We start from the raw sequence: 16,827 nt of genomic DNA on the forward strand, positions 1-16,827 counted from the left end.
TCCCTCCCTCTCAACACACTCTGGGAACAGGTCTTGTCACCTGTACTGTCTCCTCCAATCCAGGGCCAGCCTCTTTCCCACACTGCTCTCCCCCACATAGTCCATGCTTCAGTGAAATCAAGTAAATTCCAACCTCCCAAATGGGCCCTGGGCTTTCCTAGTGACATTCTTTTGGTTAGGCTGCCATTCAGTCTGCTGTGTTTCCCCTCTTAACCTCCAGAATTAGACTGATAAACTGATCAGATTTCTGCATGCTCCTAGGCTGGAGAGTAGAATTAAATAGTTGGTGAGAGACTCGAGATCCAAAGCAATCTGGAGAGTTTGGAATGTTTTGCTGAAGCCATGAGGATTTGGACTTTGGTTTAAAAAAAAGCAACCAAAACCCTTACTGACATCAAATGCAGAAAGATAAGCTGGAGGGGGTTTGGACTAAACAAAGATCTGAGACTCTTAATGGACCACAGACCCCATTAAGATTCAACTGCTTTAAAAAACTAGTCAAGGCAATCTTAGCTTACGTTAATAATTGTGTCCAGATCAGCATACTACGTAATGATCGTCTGTACTCTGGTCAGTGTATGCGCTTAGGCCTGGGTCTAAGACCTGCTGTCACACAAGGACTATGGGAAAAAACTGGCAAAATGTAGCCTGGAGAAGAGAAGATGTGGGGGTGAGGTGTGAAGCTGTCTTTCAAGCATTTGAGGGGCTGTCCTGTGGATGGGGGATGCAGAACCAGGAGCAGTGGATGGACCTCAGGAAAGCAGAAGCTGTCATGACAAAGAAGACTTTTCTGATTCTTAGAGGAAGCAGCAAGTCCCAGAGGAGGAGGCAGGAGTTGTGCTGCTATCCCCATCTACTTCTGATGCCTCCAAACATGCCCATGGCTCCCCAGCCACAAAAAAGGCTCCCTTTTGTCCCCTGTAGTTTGTTGTCCCCTAGATCTTCATGCCCACTAACTTGGGTGACCCTCTCCCCCATGGCTCTGTCCTGGGTCCTTCTGCTCTTTTCCTTCTTTTATACTTCACTGGGTGATCGCCTCAGCTCCCATGAAGTGAATGACCATTTCTGTGCTGAGAATTTTCAAAGTGGAAATCCAGTGGCAGCTTCAACTCCTTTTCCAAACAGAATTTGTGTTCTGTCTCCATGCCCCCCTTGCCCAAGGCCTGAGCAATGCCATGCCAGAAATGAATCCAAATGCCAAATCCTGGGGCTTGCTGCAGATGCTTACACTCCAGTACCATGGACAGCTGAGCAGATCCTGGACAGGGGGTGAAGCCAGCCAGTCACTGGCCAGCTTCCCTGGGGCTGTGTGGGTGTGGAGAATCATGAGCCACACCTAGGAGGAGCCTTTCATGGCTGCCTTTCTGCACAGTGAGTGAGGCTGCTGGCTGGACTCCAGGGTCTGCTGGAATACTAAGGGGCAGAGGCCGCCCCACCCCTGCACTGTTCTCTTAAGTCTGTGGGGAACAGAGACCCTTGGGTCCTGGCTGTGCTTCCAGCCTGGGGGGGGGGTCAAGAAAGAGAAACTGATCACACTCTGTTAAGCATCATGGTCACTGTCACTGTTTCTGAGGGGATCAGCACATTCTTCTGGACTGGTTAACCCCTGCCACCACCCCCCCATCACCAAGCAATGAGTGACTAGTGAAGCAACAGACAGCAAAGAAGGAAGCAGGGAGGTGAGCACAGGGAGGATCAGCATGGGGGAGGGTGGGCCGACAGCAGGAAGGAAGGATCCTGGGAAGCCCAGAGCCGGGACCCTCCCACACGTGGCCTCTAGAAATTCTTCCACCACCCACACTCCTCCATCACCATCCACCCCCATCCCCAGCAGGCTCTCTTTCTCATCTGCTTCCAAACATGCTCACAGCTCTCCTACCATAAAATAATGACAATAAACATCAACCTAAAAAAAATAAAACAAAAAATGTCTTTCTTGGACCATGGACTCTGTGTTAGATACCATTCTTTCCCTCTCCCCTCCCCCCATCTCTGCCACTATTTCTTTCCTTCCCTTCCCTGTCTCTCTCCTTTGATCCTTTGATCTCTGGCCCCCCCCATCTCTGTCTGTCTCTACTTCATGCTGGTATGCCTTCTCTCCTCACTATGTAAGCTGCTGAAACTGCTCCCTTGAACTCCTCAAGGCTCGATCCACTGGCCTTGTCTCAGGTCCCAGCCTCCTAAGCTTCCAGGCTGACTTAGAGGTCACTATTTCTTTACTCCTCCAAATTCTCTCCCCCTTGGATGCTTGGCCACATCCCTAGCTTGGCTCCCCACTTTCCTACCCCCTGGATTTCTCCTGCTGTGTTACACCATCTTCCATCCCCTACACAAGTGCCAAAGCCTTGACCCTTGGCCTTTGTACCTCAATACAGTATCTCCCTCAGAGACTCCATCTACTATCAGGTTCCAAGTAGGCTGTCCACAAGGCCAATTCCCAAGTCTTTACCCTTGATCTCCAGGCCACATGCCTAGCTTGCCCCTTGGTACTTCCTTCTGTCTGTTAGATCTCCTCATCTTGGGACCCAGGTCCCAAAGCTCTTTTCTTTCATTTTCTGTTTCTCTCTGATGCTCTTTAAGCTACAACCCAGGGTCTCTCCTGGACCTCTCCATTTGTCTCCAGGCAGAGAATCTGTTGAGGACTGCCTAGGCCCACTTGGACCTGCTCTAGAGCCTTTACTATTAATGAATGAATGAATGAATGAATGAATGAATGAATGCACCTCCATTACAGACTGCCTGCCTTCCCTCCTGCCTGAGGTTCAAGAAGTCAACTCAGTCAAGTTTGGCAAAGTCCCCAGTCTTGTTCTTGCTTCCTCCTGCCTTGACAGAGCCCAGTGGGTTTGCCTGTGGCTTCTACAAGGGCCTGTGTAGCTTTTTCACACCCTGGGGGGGCTTTCCTTCCCCCCCCCGCCCCACCAGATCCCTGCCAGATGAGTCTTGCTCACACAGGCCTTCATCCTCATAAGTCTCCGATTCAACTGAATTCATTTGACTCCAGACCCCCTGAACCTCACTCAGGATGAGTTTTCTTCCCAGCCAAGCCTCCCTCAACTCTGATGAGGCACCAGCCTGGGCTTGGCACATCTTTGCATCCCCAGGCCTCAGGACTCAGTAGGGACTTAATTGTGGATGAGATCTAACAGGTCTTTGGGAAACTGCCTGGGCTTGGGCTGACTTCTGTGCCAGTTTTCAGAGCGACTTTATTTAGGCCTTTGGGCAAGTCTCCTGTGCTTTCTGGATCTTTCACTAGTCAGGCCAAACTTGTCTTTCCTAACCAAGGGAAAGAAGTGACTGGAAAGAATCGATCACCCTGGATTTTGGAAGGACGCCCTAGACAGAGTGAATTAGCCTGTGGATTAGGCCACGTTTAGCAGAAAGCCATTAATATGCTCTTCTTTCTGGGAACCATGAGGGCGAGAGTCAAGGTAGAGAAGTGAGAAACAGTATTCCAGGGATTGCTGAGAAGGGAGCCCAAGGGCCCAGAGAGAACCAATGAGGGCTCCTGCTCCTGTCACAGACAGAACCAAGAGCCCCGCTCTGATGGAGGCAGCATCAAAACCACCATCTTCCTTTGCCTGGCCTGCTTAGTGGTGGGTCGAGGACTTCCAAGTAACAGAAAGAGGAACATGGCCTTCAGAAGGAATCACTGATTTCTTTTGGATTTCTGAACCTTCCAAGGCATTTTTCCTCCCAGTAAGACTTCTAGAAGGGTCCACAACCCTCTCAAATGAGAATTGTAGAGAAACTAAGACAATTTTTTAACATCAGTGCCAATATTGAGGTCTTGGGGGCTCTTGGCCTTACACCAAGCTTTAAGCAGAAGGTCAGGGAGGGCCATCTGGCCCTCCCTCCCAGCATCTCCTACCCCACATCTCCCCGTCATGAGGAGGAATTCACTTGGCTACTCACCATCTGAGTCCATGCAGTTCAGAACAGTTGGTGGGAGGATAGACACTCTGTACTGTCCCAGGGGGCATTTCTTGGAAAATTGGTCTCGGCAGGTCCCGTGAATCTGAAATGATCAGAGAGAGAAAGTGAGGGCTTTCTGCTGGGTGCAGGTTGTTCTACTGAGTCTTCAAGTTGGACTCAAGGGTCTTTGGGCCTCACTATTCATAAATCTCTGGAATCTCTAGTGCCAGTGACTCTAGGAGGCAGATGCTATTATGATTCCCATTTTACAGATGAGGAAACTGAGTCTCAAAGAGGTCAAGCGACTTGCCTGGGGTCACTTATCTGAGTACCCAGAAAGAGTTAAAGAAGGTTAGCTGCCTGCTCTGGAAGCATCTAAGTCCAAGGAGGATGAGGGACATCTGACCAAAGTGGGAGGTCCCAGATGGTAGCTATGAGGGAGGCTGATGGAGGATTCTGGGCAAGAGGCTACCATTTTCATTCACCATTTGCCTCAGAAGCAGTAGGGAAGAGGCGGTCACTCTTTTTTCCCCCAGGTCAAATCGAGAAAAGCCCACTCTAGCTGTACAGCAGTAGAAAACCCTCGACTTCATGACCAGGACCTGTCTGACCTTGGGTGAAAGAGTCAACTTTTCTGGGCCTCAGTTTATACCCTGGTAAAATAAGGGGATTGGGCCAAAAGGTACTTAACCTCTGACCCTGAGCTTGCCAACTACATTGAGATGGGGAGATAGGATTTTATGCAAAGAGCCTGAAGGCTGCTCTGCAGCCACATTGCCACCCCTCCATCAGTTAGTGAGCCTTACAATGGCCTTGCACCACAGGCATTTGTAATCCTGGAGCCTCCGGACACTGCCACACATGCGGTCACATGAGGCACAACGGGCATTGACGGGCAGGTTCCCTTCCAGCCACTGATGGGGCATCGCCACCTGGACAAGAGAAACAGAACAGAACTTAGGAAGGGAAGTAAAAGGTACAGAACCCAGCTCCCCAAAGTGGTAGGTCTCTGCCGAGGCCCTGCTCCCCCAGAGTCCAAGCACAGCAGGCAGAGATGGGAGAAGGCAGTGGCTAGAGCCCTACTATGGAGGGGAGAGAAGATGGTGGCCAAGGCAGGGCAATGAGCCACTGAGACACAAGAGGGAGCCTTCCTAGTCCTAAGTCTTCATGGCAGACCCAGCCTTGGCCCTAAGCTGCCTTATGACTGTTCCCCAATGTCAGTCTTGGACTAACTACCCATGCAGAAGATAGAGGGACCTAGCCAATAGGGAATGGCTGCTGCCTCTACTTACTCCATCTTCATCCTCAATGATATCATTGCCTATGGTGGCCAGGGTGGTCCATTTGCAGGTGGAGCTGGCTCGCACAGCACACCGTTTGTGAACTTTGAATTTACACACTGTGGGAGAAGCCAGAGATTGTGGGGGGGGGATGGGAAAAGTGGGACATCCTCCTAATCCATCCACCACCCCAGCAGCTAGTGGGTACAATTCAAATTGCCATGACCCTAGCATCCTCAGGGAGGATGTCACTTGGTGAGAAGCTGAAAAAAGTAAAGTATATAATATCCCAGGGACTAGGACTGTACCCCCCCACCTCTCAGTCCCCCTGCCTTGGCCGTATGGCACCAATCTTGGCTCGGCCCTCTCTTAGCCTACTCGCCTATGGGGTCTTAGGCCCGGGCGTTTGCTTCTGTGGAAGATGAAGGGGCTGGACAGAAGGCTTTTGTCTCATCCCTGGCACCTTAGGCTGAGGAAGATGCCCTTGCCATCCCCCAAGTCAATAGAAAGTGAGTACCTTCACAGGACAGGCCATGGGAGGTGACCCCTGAGAGGGCTTCCCGGCAGACATTGCAGAAAGTGGGCCGGGCATGAGAGCACGTGTACCAATTGTGAGTGCTGGAGAAGTGATCCGATGTCAGTTGAAAATGCTATAAAACAAGAGAGGTCTCGTATTTCTAAAAAATCCTGCATAGACACCACACCAGGCTGCAGGGGGAGCCATACTGGGCTTGGCACCAAACTAGCACACAGCTGCAATACCAGGCACTGGGCACCACCTCAGTCCACAGGTGTAATACCAGGCCATGAGGGCCACACTAAGCTGTGGGAACCACACCGGGCCATGGGTGGGTATGCTGGCTACTTTGGAGTCCTGTTCTAGATGGCTGGTGAACACAACCCCTCAAATGAGCAAGATGGAAGGGTTTTTTCCATCCAAATTCCTGGACCCCTTACATCTCTCTGCTTGATAGTCTCATCCAGTGATTTCATCAGCTTCTCCTTCTACCCCTGGCCTCTTCTGAACAGATCCCATTCAGCAGCTGTGGAAGGCACTGCCACCTTTCCAAATAACCCAGGTCCTCTTCCTCATGCCGTTCTCTCTTCCTGCCATGGTCAATCTGGGGCCCAGTCCTTTCATTTCTACCTTCATAACATCTCTTGTACAGGGCAGCCCAAAGACTTCCGGGACACCCTGTATACATGCCTTCTCTGGCACTGTAGCCATAACCATGCACCCTCATTGCCTCCTGCCTGGACTACTGTAACAACAACTCTCCTGACTCCACTTAGCTATTGTCACGCTCTTCCCAAAGCTGTCGCCTTCTCGGCACCCCCTTCCCATTCCCGCCATATCCTCTTTGATCTAGTGGCACAGGCCATGTGGCATTCCTGAACCAAGAGGCCCCATCACTTGAACTGGGTGTTTTCACTGACCGAACCCCTACCCAGAACTCTGTCCTCCTTCTTCTTCACCTCCTGGTTTCCCTCAAGTTCCACCTACCCCCACCCTCCATAACAAGTCTCTTTTGGTTCCATTTATTGCCAGGACCTTCCTTTATCAATTTGTCTTCTGTAACTTATCTGTACCTAGTTATCTACATGCTGTCCCTTAGACTGCAGGCCCCTCAAGAGCAGAGGCCGCCATCTGCCTGGTACCTAGAAGTATCTTAATAAAACCTTTGTCCTGACTTGACTTTCTGCAGACCCAAGAGTGGTCTGGTCCAGCCTGGTATCTCCTGCCTGCCTCCCCCGAGGCCTGTACAGGATCTATCTACTGAGCTCAGTCTCAACTCACTGTATGGGAACCAGAGGCTATACATCTTCCCTTCCCTCCTTCCTCACCCTCCCCAGATCAGCAAGTGAGCAGCACCACCCTCCTCCCCCACTATCACAATGCACCAGGACCCTGAGGTTGAGGAAGGGGAGGGTCCCTTCTCCCATCTGTCATTAAATCTTAGAGAATGGCTCTTGAACACAGGTCATCATTATGAACAGTTGATGAGAAGCCAGAGGAGAGAAGAGGGGAGGGCAGCCCACACATTTCTCATTTCCATTTTCTCTCTCTCCCCTCTCCCCTGTCCATCCCTCCCTCCGACTTTCTGCGTCTGTCTCTGCCAGCTCACTCATCTAGATTCCTGGCTTGCCGTTGGGTGGGTCAGAGGTCAAATCTCGACAAAGAAATTCAGTTACCCTTCCTATGCTGTGGTTCACAAGCCAAGGGCCACCCAGCCTGAGTCCCCCCACCCCCATCTGATGACACAGACCCAAAAGAAGGCCAAGGTTGCCAAATGCTCTGTTATAGCAACATCAGCCATGCTTCCAGCCTCCCCCACTGGCTAGGGCAGCAGGCAGCTCAGGGCAGGCCACCAGAGGTGAGCTTGGTATTGAGTGTGGGTGAGGAGGGCTCCTGAGCTGGTCACAAGTGGGCAGAATTCCCTCCCATGTTAGAGGGGAGAAAGCCTGTAGCCTGGAAGATGAGATTGGGAAAGGCTGCTTTGAAAACCTGGGTTGGAATCCTGACTAAGAGTGTTCTACAGCTATGGCCTTGGGCACCAGACTCTCCATCCCCCTCACCCCCCACCAGCCCACCAACCTGTTTCCTCCTTTGTAAAAATAAGGTAGAATGGAAGTCTCTGGTCTATGGGTGGTCCCAAGCTCCAAGGGCACCAGGGAGAGCCCAGTTTGACCAAGGTCAGGCTTTTCCCCAGGTGCCAGATCAGCGGTGGGCCCTAGTGGCCAAGCAGCCAAATAGTCACAACTTGGAAGGTCAGAGATGATATGGCCATGGAAGCGCTGAGAACACTAATTTGTTGCTGCCTCAGCTTCTCCTCTCGTCTGTTGCCTGTGGCTCAGTCCCAAATTGCTACCCACTCTCCCTCCTCTGCATCCAGCATATAGGGCACAGGCTGGTGCCTGTCAAGGGAGCCAGGGGCAGAGGGCCAGGCCTTTATCTGGGCCTGAAGAACTCCCAGATGATCTTTCTGACAAAGTGCCTTGTGGAAGCCCTGTCATTCACCCCTTCCACCAGCTCTGGCACCTGGGAGCTCTTCTTCAGGTGAGGAAGCTGAGCCCAGGATTGGAATCTCTGGAAGCTGGAAAGTGAACTTGGGCCTTCCCGACTCGATAAGCAGGGCCCTAGACACTCTACTCTTCTGTCTCTGGCCCTCAGCCACATATCACCAGACGCCTTTGTTCCTCCAGCCTTGGGAATTTACACGGGGCTCTACAACTGCTGGACAACTAACCCTGGGGGTAATGATGGTGATCATTTTACAGATGAAGGTAGTGAGAGATCTGCGAGCTGGAAGAGACCTCAAAGGCCATCTCACCCAGTCACCTTACTCATGAAGAAGGCTCAACAGAGAGGCCAAAGGAAGTGACCTGGCCAAGTTCATACAGGCCATCAGTAGCAAGCCTTCAGAGTCAGCACTTTTGGCCCTGGACCACACTGTCCCTCAGTTCATAGAAACAAGGAAAAAAATTCCCCTTTCTCATCTAGGAATGGGAGGAAGTTCATTACAAAAACCAGCGCCAGGGAGATCATCAGAGAGAAAGGGGACAATTTTGATCACGTCAGGTTGACAAGGGGCTTGCAGAAACCAGACCCTGTCTTCCTCAGGGGCTTGGACCCAGAGCCTCCTTTTCCTTCCCATGGGGAGCTCTGGGCACAGCCTGGAAGAGGCCCCTGGCCAGAGTGCTGGCCCAGCCAAGCTGAGCCTGGTCATTTAGCTTCCTGAGCATGTTCTGACAAGAAAGACAGCTTGGAAAAATGGGAACGTTCACAAAGCTGTTTGCTTGTCCTCCTCGCAATGAACCCAAGGTCCCCGAGAGTGATGAGGGTATCTGGGGAAGGGAGGGGTCCCAGCAGGCCGGACAGCACCTGATTCAAGACCCCAGACATCAAGGGGCTGACAGCAGGGTCTGCTGGAGAGGAGAGGTGACCCAAGGGCCCTGTGGGAACTTGGGAGACAACAGAGAATCAGCACCGACAAAGACTCCTCCCAGAAGCCCTGAGACTGGGCTGCCTCTGACTAACTGTGTAGTCCTAAGCAAGGCACTTGACTTCCTCAACCTTAATTTTCTCATCTGTAAAATGGGAGTGATAACAGCTAAGAATCCTCCCAGGATTAATGAGAGGATCTAATAAGTTGGAGGCCAAGGCCTCTGCAACCCTGGCATAGTTCCTTCCTTGCCCCAGCTGCCCTTCTATAACCTCCAATTCCCACTTGTTTCAGCTGAGCCTTAAGTGTCCCTTCTAAGGGCTCTTCATAATCCAGGGTCACCTAACAGAGGAGGCCACAGTCTAGAGGGCAGACGGTCTGAACTGTCTGGAGTTCAGCTTCCATAGGATTCAGCAATTTACTAATAAAAAAGGGGCGGATGGAAATCTCCAGGCTCACCCAGCTAGAAGTGTTGGAGGCTGGATTGGCACACGGCTCTTCCTGCCTGGGGGACTTCAACCCTTCTCCCCTTCTCAGGCATGCCCAAGGTAAACTTTGATCTCTGCCCGCAGAGGATGTATGGCAAGTGTTTGCCCCGGGCATCTCTGTCCTAGACAATCAGTAATGCCTTAGAACACTGGGTGAAAGACCAATGACAGCCTCTGGCATGTGGGAGTCTGGGCAGATTGTAGTAGGGGGTCCCAGATCCAGCAGCAACAGGGCTGGGTCCAGAGTCAGGGACCCCAAGTTACCTCCAGGGTACATGACCTTGGAGAAGTTCCTCCTCCCATCTGGGTCTCAGTTTCCTTTTATAAAAACAAGGGGGTCGGATTGCCTGACTTCCGAGGGCTTTCCAGCTCTAGCAGGAAATGCTTAAATGTTGGCCTCAGAGAGGACAGAGTTGGGCCTGGAGGCTGATCAGGTTCCTGGCCTTCTCTCCCATCCCTGACCAGATCAGGGTCTTCTCTATTAGATTCTTACCCCAACAGGGCTGGCCTACAGCCTTCTTCTCCCCTTCCTATCTACCCAGGAGACCCCAGAGATGCTGTCCTCTCAGCTGCCAATGGGAAACTCTGGGGGCCTAGCTAGGCTCATGCCAATCACAGGGCCAGAGCAGCCTGGTAGCAGAAAGCACTGGCCACTTCCGATTATAATGAAGAAAGAGATGAAAGATCTGCAGAGGAGGCTGGCCTGGCCCAGTCCAGTCTGACCCATCCTTCAGAAAGGTATATGGTGGTGGCTGTGGCAGAGATGCAAAGGGCTCCTCTCCTACCTTCGTCCTGGCTGGCCTGGGTTGGGGCATGACTCAGGGAAAGGCAGCCATGCCAACTCCTAACTGCTCTCTGCCTGGGCTCCTGGACCCCTGTTCAAACACAGGGAAGGACAGCAGCACATTCATCTTCCCCAGATGCCCCTTCGGGCACATCCCTCTTTTTGCTGTGGCCTCCTGGTACTCCTCACACCCCTGACTATTCTATCTCATCTTTATGTGTTCTCAAGGTAGTCATGGGTTTGGATCCTAGATCTGCTGCCTCTGAGACCTTGGCCAAGTCACTGTCCCTGCTCTGGGCCTGTAAAATCAAGAGATAGGACTAGAGGGTTGGGTTGGGGCAGGGGGAACATCTCCCAGCTCCCATAGTCTAGGATCCTAATTCTCCCTTGTTTGTCTGCATCCTGTGAGAAAGACCAGCCTGGCTCCTCCTTTCCTTGGGAGTCTGCCTGGCCTAGCCTGGCCTAGTCCTGCCCAGGGTAATCTGGGCCTCTTTTAAACTCTAGCACACACTGTCAGACTCATCCCTCCACCATCATGGACAACAGCAGTTAGGACGTTCTGGCTGTATGGTCCTGGGGAGGTCATTTGCATTCAATGTCCCTCATCTGTAAAAGGGGAGAATGAGGCGGGTCGTCCCAAAGAAGCTCCAGGAGGCAAACAAATGAAGCCATCTTTGTAAAGTACTTAGTGTGTCCCCCTCTGTCCCCCATCTGTTTGTTTGTCTGTGTGTCCCCATCTGTCCATGTGACCCCTCTATCTGTCTGTCCCTACCTATCCATGTGTCCCCCTGTCTGTCCCCATCTGTCTGTCTGTGTCCCCACCTGTCCGTCTGTCACCCATCTGTGTGTTCCCATCTGTGTCCCCCTCTGTCCACGTGTCCCCCTGTCTGTCCCCATCTGTGTCCCCTCTCTGTGTGTCTCCAACTGTCAGTCTCAGTAGGTGCTTCCCAAAGGCTTATTCCCTTTCTTTGCAAGGTGCTTTGCCAACCTCAAGGAGCTGGACAACAATTCCTGTGGGAATATCCCAGAGTTCTCTCTGTCTGTCATGCCCTCTGGGGAGGCTGGGCCTGGGCCTCCAAATTCTCCCGTCCCAGTCTCCAAATACATACTGAGTGAGTGGAAGTTCCCTGCCCAGTGGCATTGCAGTGGCCAGGGCAGGGAGAGGGGGCAGCGCTGAGTGTTGGGGGGGGTGGGCACACAGGCCCCAAGCCTTGAGCTGCAGCTGAAATGCCAACAGAGAGACAGTTCACTGTCAGCTAAATATTGCTCCCAACTAGATTGAGGCCAGTGGAGCAGCCCCACAGAGGGATGTTGGGACTGTTGGTAGAGAGCAAACTGGGTTTTTTTTGGGGGGGGGGGCCTGGCGGGGAGGGGGGGGCATTCTGCATGGAGCTGCTGAGAGAAATTGAGCCAGGGATGGGCCCGAATAGAGAGAAACAGGCACGTCAGTCCTCTGATGCTTTTTGCCTCTAGATTTCGCAGCCTGCCACCAACAGCTCGCAATTAGCTTCCACATAGCCTGCTGCCCTTTGGTGCCGAAACAAAAAAGAGGAAATGATTGGCAGGCAGAGCCCTCATTTTAGCAGGAATGGGAGGGGGGCTGCTAGGGGAGCCACTGGAGCAAGGAGGGCAGGTACTTCTGCCAGTGGGGTCTCTTGGGGGCTGGGGGAGAAGGAAGAGGTAGAAGAGGAAGGCTCATAGATGGTAGGAGAGTAGGGAGCCAGAAGACTGAAGGCTATGGGGGGAGGGGAAGAGAGGGAGAGAGAAAGGGAGAGGAAGGGAGAGAAAGGGGGAAGGGAAAGAGACAGGCAGAGCAGGGAGAGGGCAGAAGAAGAGGGAAGGGAAGGGAAGAAAAGGATGGAGGAGAGAAACCTTATGGAGGTGTGCCTGTATAAACTGAGGGCATGGTGAAAGCTGGGGACACCATGCCATTGGGGTCTGCTAGTAGCTGGAGAAAAGGCAGCTGGAGCCGGGGCCCAGCCAGTTCTACTTGGGAAGGAAGGCCAAGCATTCTCTGCCTCCATTAGCACCCTGATTTGCCTCACTGCCCCCCACCATCTGTGCCCACTGGCCTGCTGGCCACCCAAGTCTCTTTCCTTTTTCACTGCCAGGGTGTCTCCCCTGCCCCTTCTCCTTGCTCATCACCAGCCCCATGGCCTCTACCCCTGGGCTGAGCCAAGGTTGCCAAGGGGCTCAGCACCCCCACCAAGGCTCCTCCTCATTGCTTCCCCTTCTTGACCTACATGAGTCAGGGGCCAAACCTTCTCCACCTGACTGTCTCCACCTCCTCCTCTGGGCCCCTGGACGCTAGGCCTCTTAAAGGTTCCTTTCTAGTATCTGCACTAATGTGTCTTCCGCCACCCCCAAGGCACTGAGCAGAGGCCCCCCTGGAAAAAGTGAGGCGAGATCTTGCCTCATCCACCCAGTTAGGAGATGGTACTCCCCTTCCTGGAATGATTTTACACGTGCAGGTTTGCTAAGTCTGCACCACTAGGAACCAATAGGAACAACAGAACCTCATGAACATCATTCCATTTGGTCCTTCCAACAGTACAGAGGGCTGAGGCTGCTGCTCTCATCATCATCATCATCATCATCATCACCACCACCACCACCACTCCCATTTTACAGATGAGAACACTGAGACCACAAGAAAGGTCAAGGAACTTGTTGACAGTTAGAAAGCTACTCAGTAGCAGAGGCCCTGAAGGCAGAAGCTAGTGTGCTGGGCCAGCCTGGCACCTCCAGCTCCAGGCCTTGCACTGGTATTTGGGAAACTGTGTGGCCCCCGCATCCCTCCCCTGGACAGGCCCCGCTGTGGTGTCGACTCCCCCTTTTCTGTCTCTATTCTCCATTCTCTATTAAATTAAGGCCATACTCCTAAGCTGTCATTCAAGGCTGTCCACAGATGTATGGCTCCTCCCTTCCTTTTCCAAACAACTGGGCTTTTGTGTCCTCAGTGCTTCATGCCTGTCATTCCCCGCCCCATGCCTCCTCTTAACCCTTAAGTGCTCCCTCTCTCCTTGGAGCATTTTGGGGTCTAGGCTTCCCTCCCCTGTCCATTGTATAAATCAAGAGGGCAAAAACCATCCATAGGACAGGTGGCTCCTATAGGCCCAGAGAAAGTCACCTAACAAGTCAGTGGGTCTCCACATTTGTCCCTAAAATATCCCCCAGCATGGGACCCCTGCCACTGATCCAGGCTTCCCAACATGTGATGAGCAGGGCAGCTCATGCTGGGAGCACAGCTGAAGAAGGTCTAGTCTGTGTTGGGGTCACTCTTGCCCAGACATGGGCTCTGGTTTGGAACCTGAGGCCCCTTCCCACTCATTTACAGGGGGAGGGTGCCAGGGCCCAAAGCAAGGCTCCCTGAGATGACCAGAATGCTTGGAATCCTCCCAAGAGCCTCCTCAGACCAAAGTGCCACCTCCAGCCAAAGTCTAGGCCAGCACTCCTGAGTATCCAAACCAAGCCCACAAGATGGCATACCAGGCCCCAGGCTGACCTCAAGACTCCTGCTTCCTGGAAGTTTCTGTGGCAGGATGGGGGGAATATGGCCTGGCCATAGAAATATGGACTCTCTGCCCTGTGCTCCTTGGAGGGATCACCTGGGGGCCTGGGAAAGGTTATCCTTCTCTTAGGCCACCTGAGCCAAGCCCAGAAGGAAGTGAGACAGGTTTATGAGGCTGAGGTGAGGATGGAAGCAGACCAGGCAGAGAGAGAGAACATGACAGAGAACGAGGCATCAGACAGAGCCAGCCAATCCCCCCCAGGGGTTGGAATTTTATCTGGGGGGCAACAGGGATGCCAGGAAACATCTAGACCAGTGGAATGCCCTGGTCATACTTGAGGACAATTATCTTGGCAAGGGTGGAAAAGTCGGGTTGGAGAGGTGTGAAGACAAGGTTGTAGAATTGAAAGGCCCACCTAAGGATCCTGAATACAATCCTGAATAAAGGGGAGTGGAGAGAAGGGGGCCCAGAGAAGAGATAGGGAAGATGTACAACTGTCAACTGAGGAACCTACAATGATGATGAGTCCTATCCTCTGTTACAGGTTGCCTCCATTTCCCCAAACTGTCCTGACCTACAGAAGGCAGTGATGACCTGAACTCTCACTGTGAGTCCTCTAACACTTCCTAGCTGTTGAGACCTTGGGCAAGTCTCTTCCTTCTTTGGGGCCTTAGCAGCCTCATGGCCAAAGCAATCTCTACAGTCCTTCCCAGCTCTAGTCCTCAGCTCTCTTAGGTCCTTTGACCGAAGAGGCACCAAAAGCTTCAAAGGATGTTCGGACCCTTCCCCTCCCTGGGCCAAGTCACACAACCATGGCCCCACCTCCACAGTCACCCAACCCCAGCTCCTCTGAGCAAGGCTGGACCCATCTCTTGGCCGACTCTGGAAGTCCATCTTTCTGAGCACCTCCACCTATCCTGTGGAAAGCAATCTAGAAAAGGGCATAGAGCCCTCTCCACAGGTGCCTGTCTCAACTTGGGTCTCTGTTGATCCAACTGCCTTTATCTGTGAGGTAGGCAAGGTTCACAGACATATGGGTACATAACCCTCAGTGGCCACCTGTGCCCACCAGGGAAGCAGCCCGAGGACAACCAGCCCCCCAGCTGCCTTCACCCCCTGACCAGATGGCCTCTGTTTCCATCTCATTATTTTCTGGTTAATGCCATCAATCGGAGATCGGTCCCCAGAGCAAGCTGCTGCTTCTCACGGCTTCCCGCCCAGCTCCCTTACCTCATTAGCTGCCCACTTCTGGACAGCTTTCAGGGCACCCATCCAGTCTTCCATCTCCTTCCGGTTCTCTGCACACAGGATGAGCTTTCGGAAAGGGGTGATCACCTACATGAGACAGCCCAGACGAGTGTTAGTTCCGTGACCTTAGTACCCCTGGGGGAACTAGGGCAGCCAGGCTAGGGTTGGAGCAAAGAACACAGAAGCAGCCTGACTCCCAAAGACCCAAGGCAGCAGCCAGCTACAACACCTCAAGCTTGGGGCTGCCTGTCTCAAACCCCAGTTCCTTGCTTGCTCTAGTCTTGCCTTTGAGAGCTCAGTATTTATAGCCCCCCAATCCTGACTTAGTTGCTTGGCATGCACCCTCTCCTAGCTGGGCCTATCACTGAGAGAAACAAGGCAAGGGCCTGACTGGAAGATGGGGCCTTCCAAAGGGGACAAGAGGACACAAGGGAAGCTCACAGCCTTGGCGATCTACTGCCTGCCACTTAAGCCACCATGCCCATCTCACCCTGAAGGCCTTCAGGTCAGAGGCCCCATAGCCACTAACTTGACAGGGATGAAGGGGAGTAGGAAGTGGGCACAGGGGTTCATCCAGTTCAAGAGAGAACTAGTAGGCAGTGCCAAAGGGCATTTTTTCAGGGAAAGGATCTGTGGGGACTTCCCCAGGGAGAGGAAGAAGGCTGGGCAGGCCCTGGCTCAGCTTCCCAAGGCTGTGTCAACAAGACCACAGCTTACCTGGACAATCTGACTGGAGGAAGGAGGTATGGAAATGACTCATTGACATGTTCTGGCCTGGGGCCCCCACCGGCTCTTCATGCCATGGTGGAGCTCCCAAGGACCCTGTCAGCTCAGATGCTCATTTTCCAAGAACTCACTACTGCTGTCTTGATGTGTCCCACTGATGTCATTTCAGTCATCATCTTACCCCCCCCCCAGGAATCCCCTCCTTTCTCCACTAAGATCTACCATGGGGGCTGCTTTTGCTTAACCCATGTCCCCATCCCAGCAAGCTTCATTTCTCACCAGGCAGTCCATGACTCTGGACACCACTAACTCCTGGCATGTGTCATGAGGCCTATCTGGACTGGGGACTTGGGGGCCTCGTTGGCAAGGCTTGTGATACTCTCCTGTGGGCATGTACCCCCCAAACCCACAGCAATGCACAGAGGATCAGGGGGCAGGGGTAGCCTGTGGCCCCACTTACAGTAAAGCTGTTGTTGACGTTCTTCGTACTGGTCTCAGCCACACTGGCATCAGTAAGATCAACCTCATCAAAAATCAGGGACTGGAAGAGCAGAAAAGGGAAAGCTGGGCTCAGTGATGCAGGTGATGAGGCGGCCATGGAGGCAGCGGGGGGCTAGAGGCTCCCCCCACCCCTAGCAGCTGACACAGTCCAGGACTCGCCACCTGAGTGGCTACGGGGTCAACACTACCTTGAGCAGCTCTGATTATGCAGCAGGAGACTAAGCCTCTCTCCCCAAAGTCCTCAGTGGGGCCAAGAATAATGGTCAAGGTAGCCTGGGCCAGTCAGCCTCACGTGCCTGTTCTGCTAAGGCTGCCCGTCAAGATAATGAGACTTGGGAGTGTAGACCTGAGGAGTGGGAAGGGAGACCGGAGGCCCACCAAGTCCAGGTCAGCCTAGATCCAGACTCCCTGTGATAGCATCCCCTGTACATG

At 52.9% G+C, this 16,827-nt stretch overlaps 1 protein-coding gene across 1 annotated transcript in view; it reads right to left on the bottom strand.

Moving 5' to 3' along the window:
• Positions 1 to 16,827, bottom strand: part of DGKK (diacylglycerol kinase kappa) — a 125,539-nt gene that overhangs the window by 30,217 nt on the left and 78,495 nt on the right. Inside the window, exons 12-17 of the mRNA XM_074201861.1 lie at positions 16,355 to 16,435; positions 15,151 to 15,255; positions 5,710 to 5,842; positions 5,205 to 5,311; positions 4,719 to 4,844; positions 3,913 to 4,015 (exon numbers count right to left, since the gene is read on the bottom strand). Of these exons, the coding sequence (XP_074057962.1) occupies positions 3,913 to 4,015; positions 4,719 to 4,844; positions 5,205 to 5,311; positions 5,710 to 5,842; positions 15,151 to 15,255; positions 16,355 to 16,435 (655 nt within the window). The remainder of the gene's footprint in view (positions 1 to 3,912; positions 4,016 to 4,718; positions 4,845 to 5,204; positions 5,312 to 5,709; positions 5,843 to 15,150; positions 15,256 to 16,354; positions 16,436 to 16,827) is intronic.

This window comes from Macrotis lagotis, chromosome X (genome assembly GCF_037893015.1).
Source record: "Macrotis lagotis isolate mMagLag1 chromosome X, bilby.v1.9.chrom.fasta, whole genome shotgun sequence".
Classification (NCBI taxonomy): domain Eukaryota; kingdom Metazoa; phylum Chordata; class Mammalia; order Peramelemorphia; family Peramelidae; genus Macrotis; species Macrotis lagotis.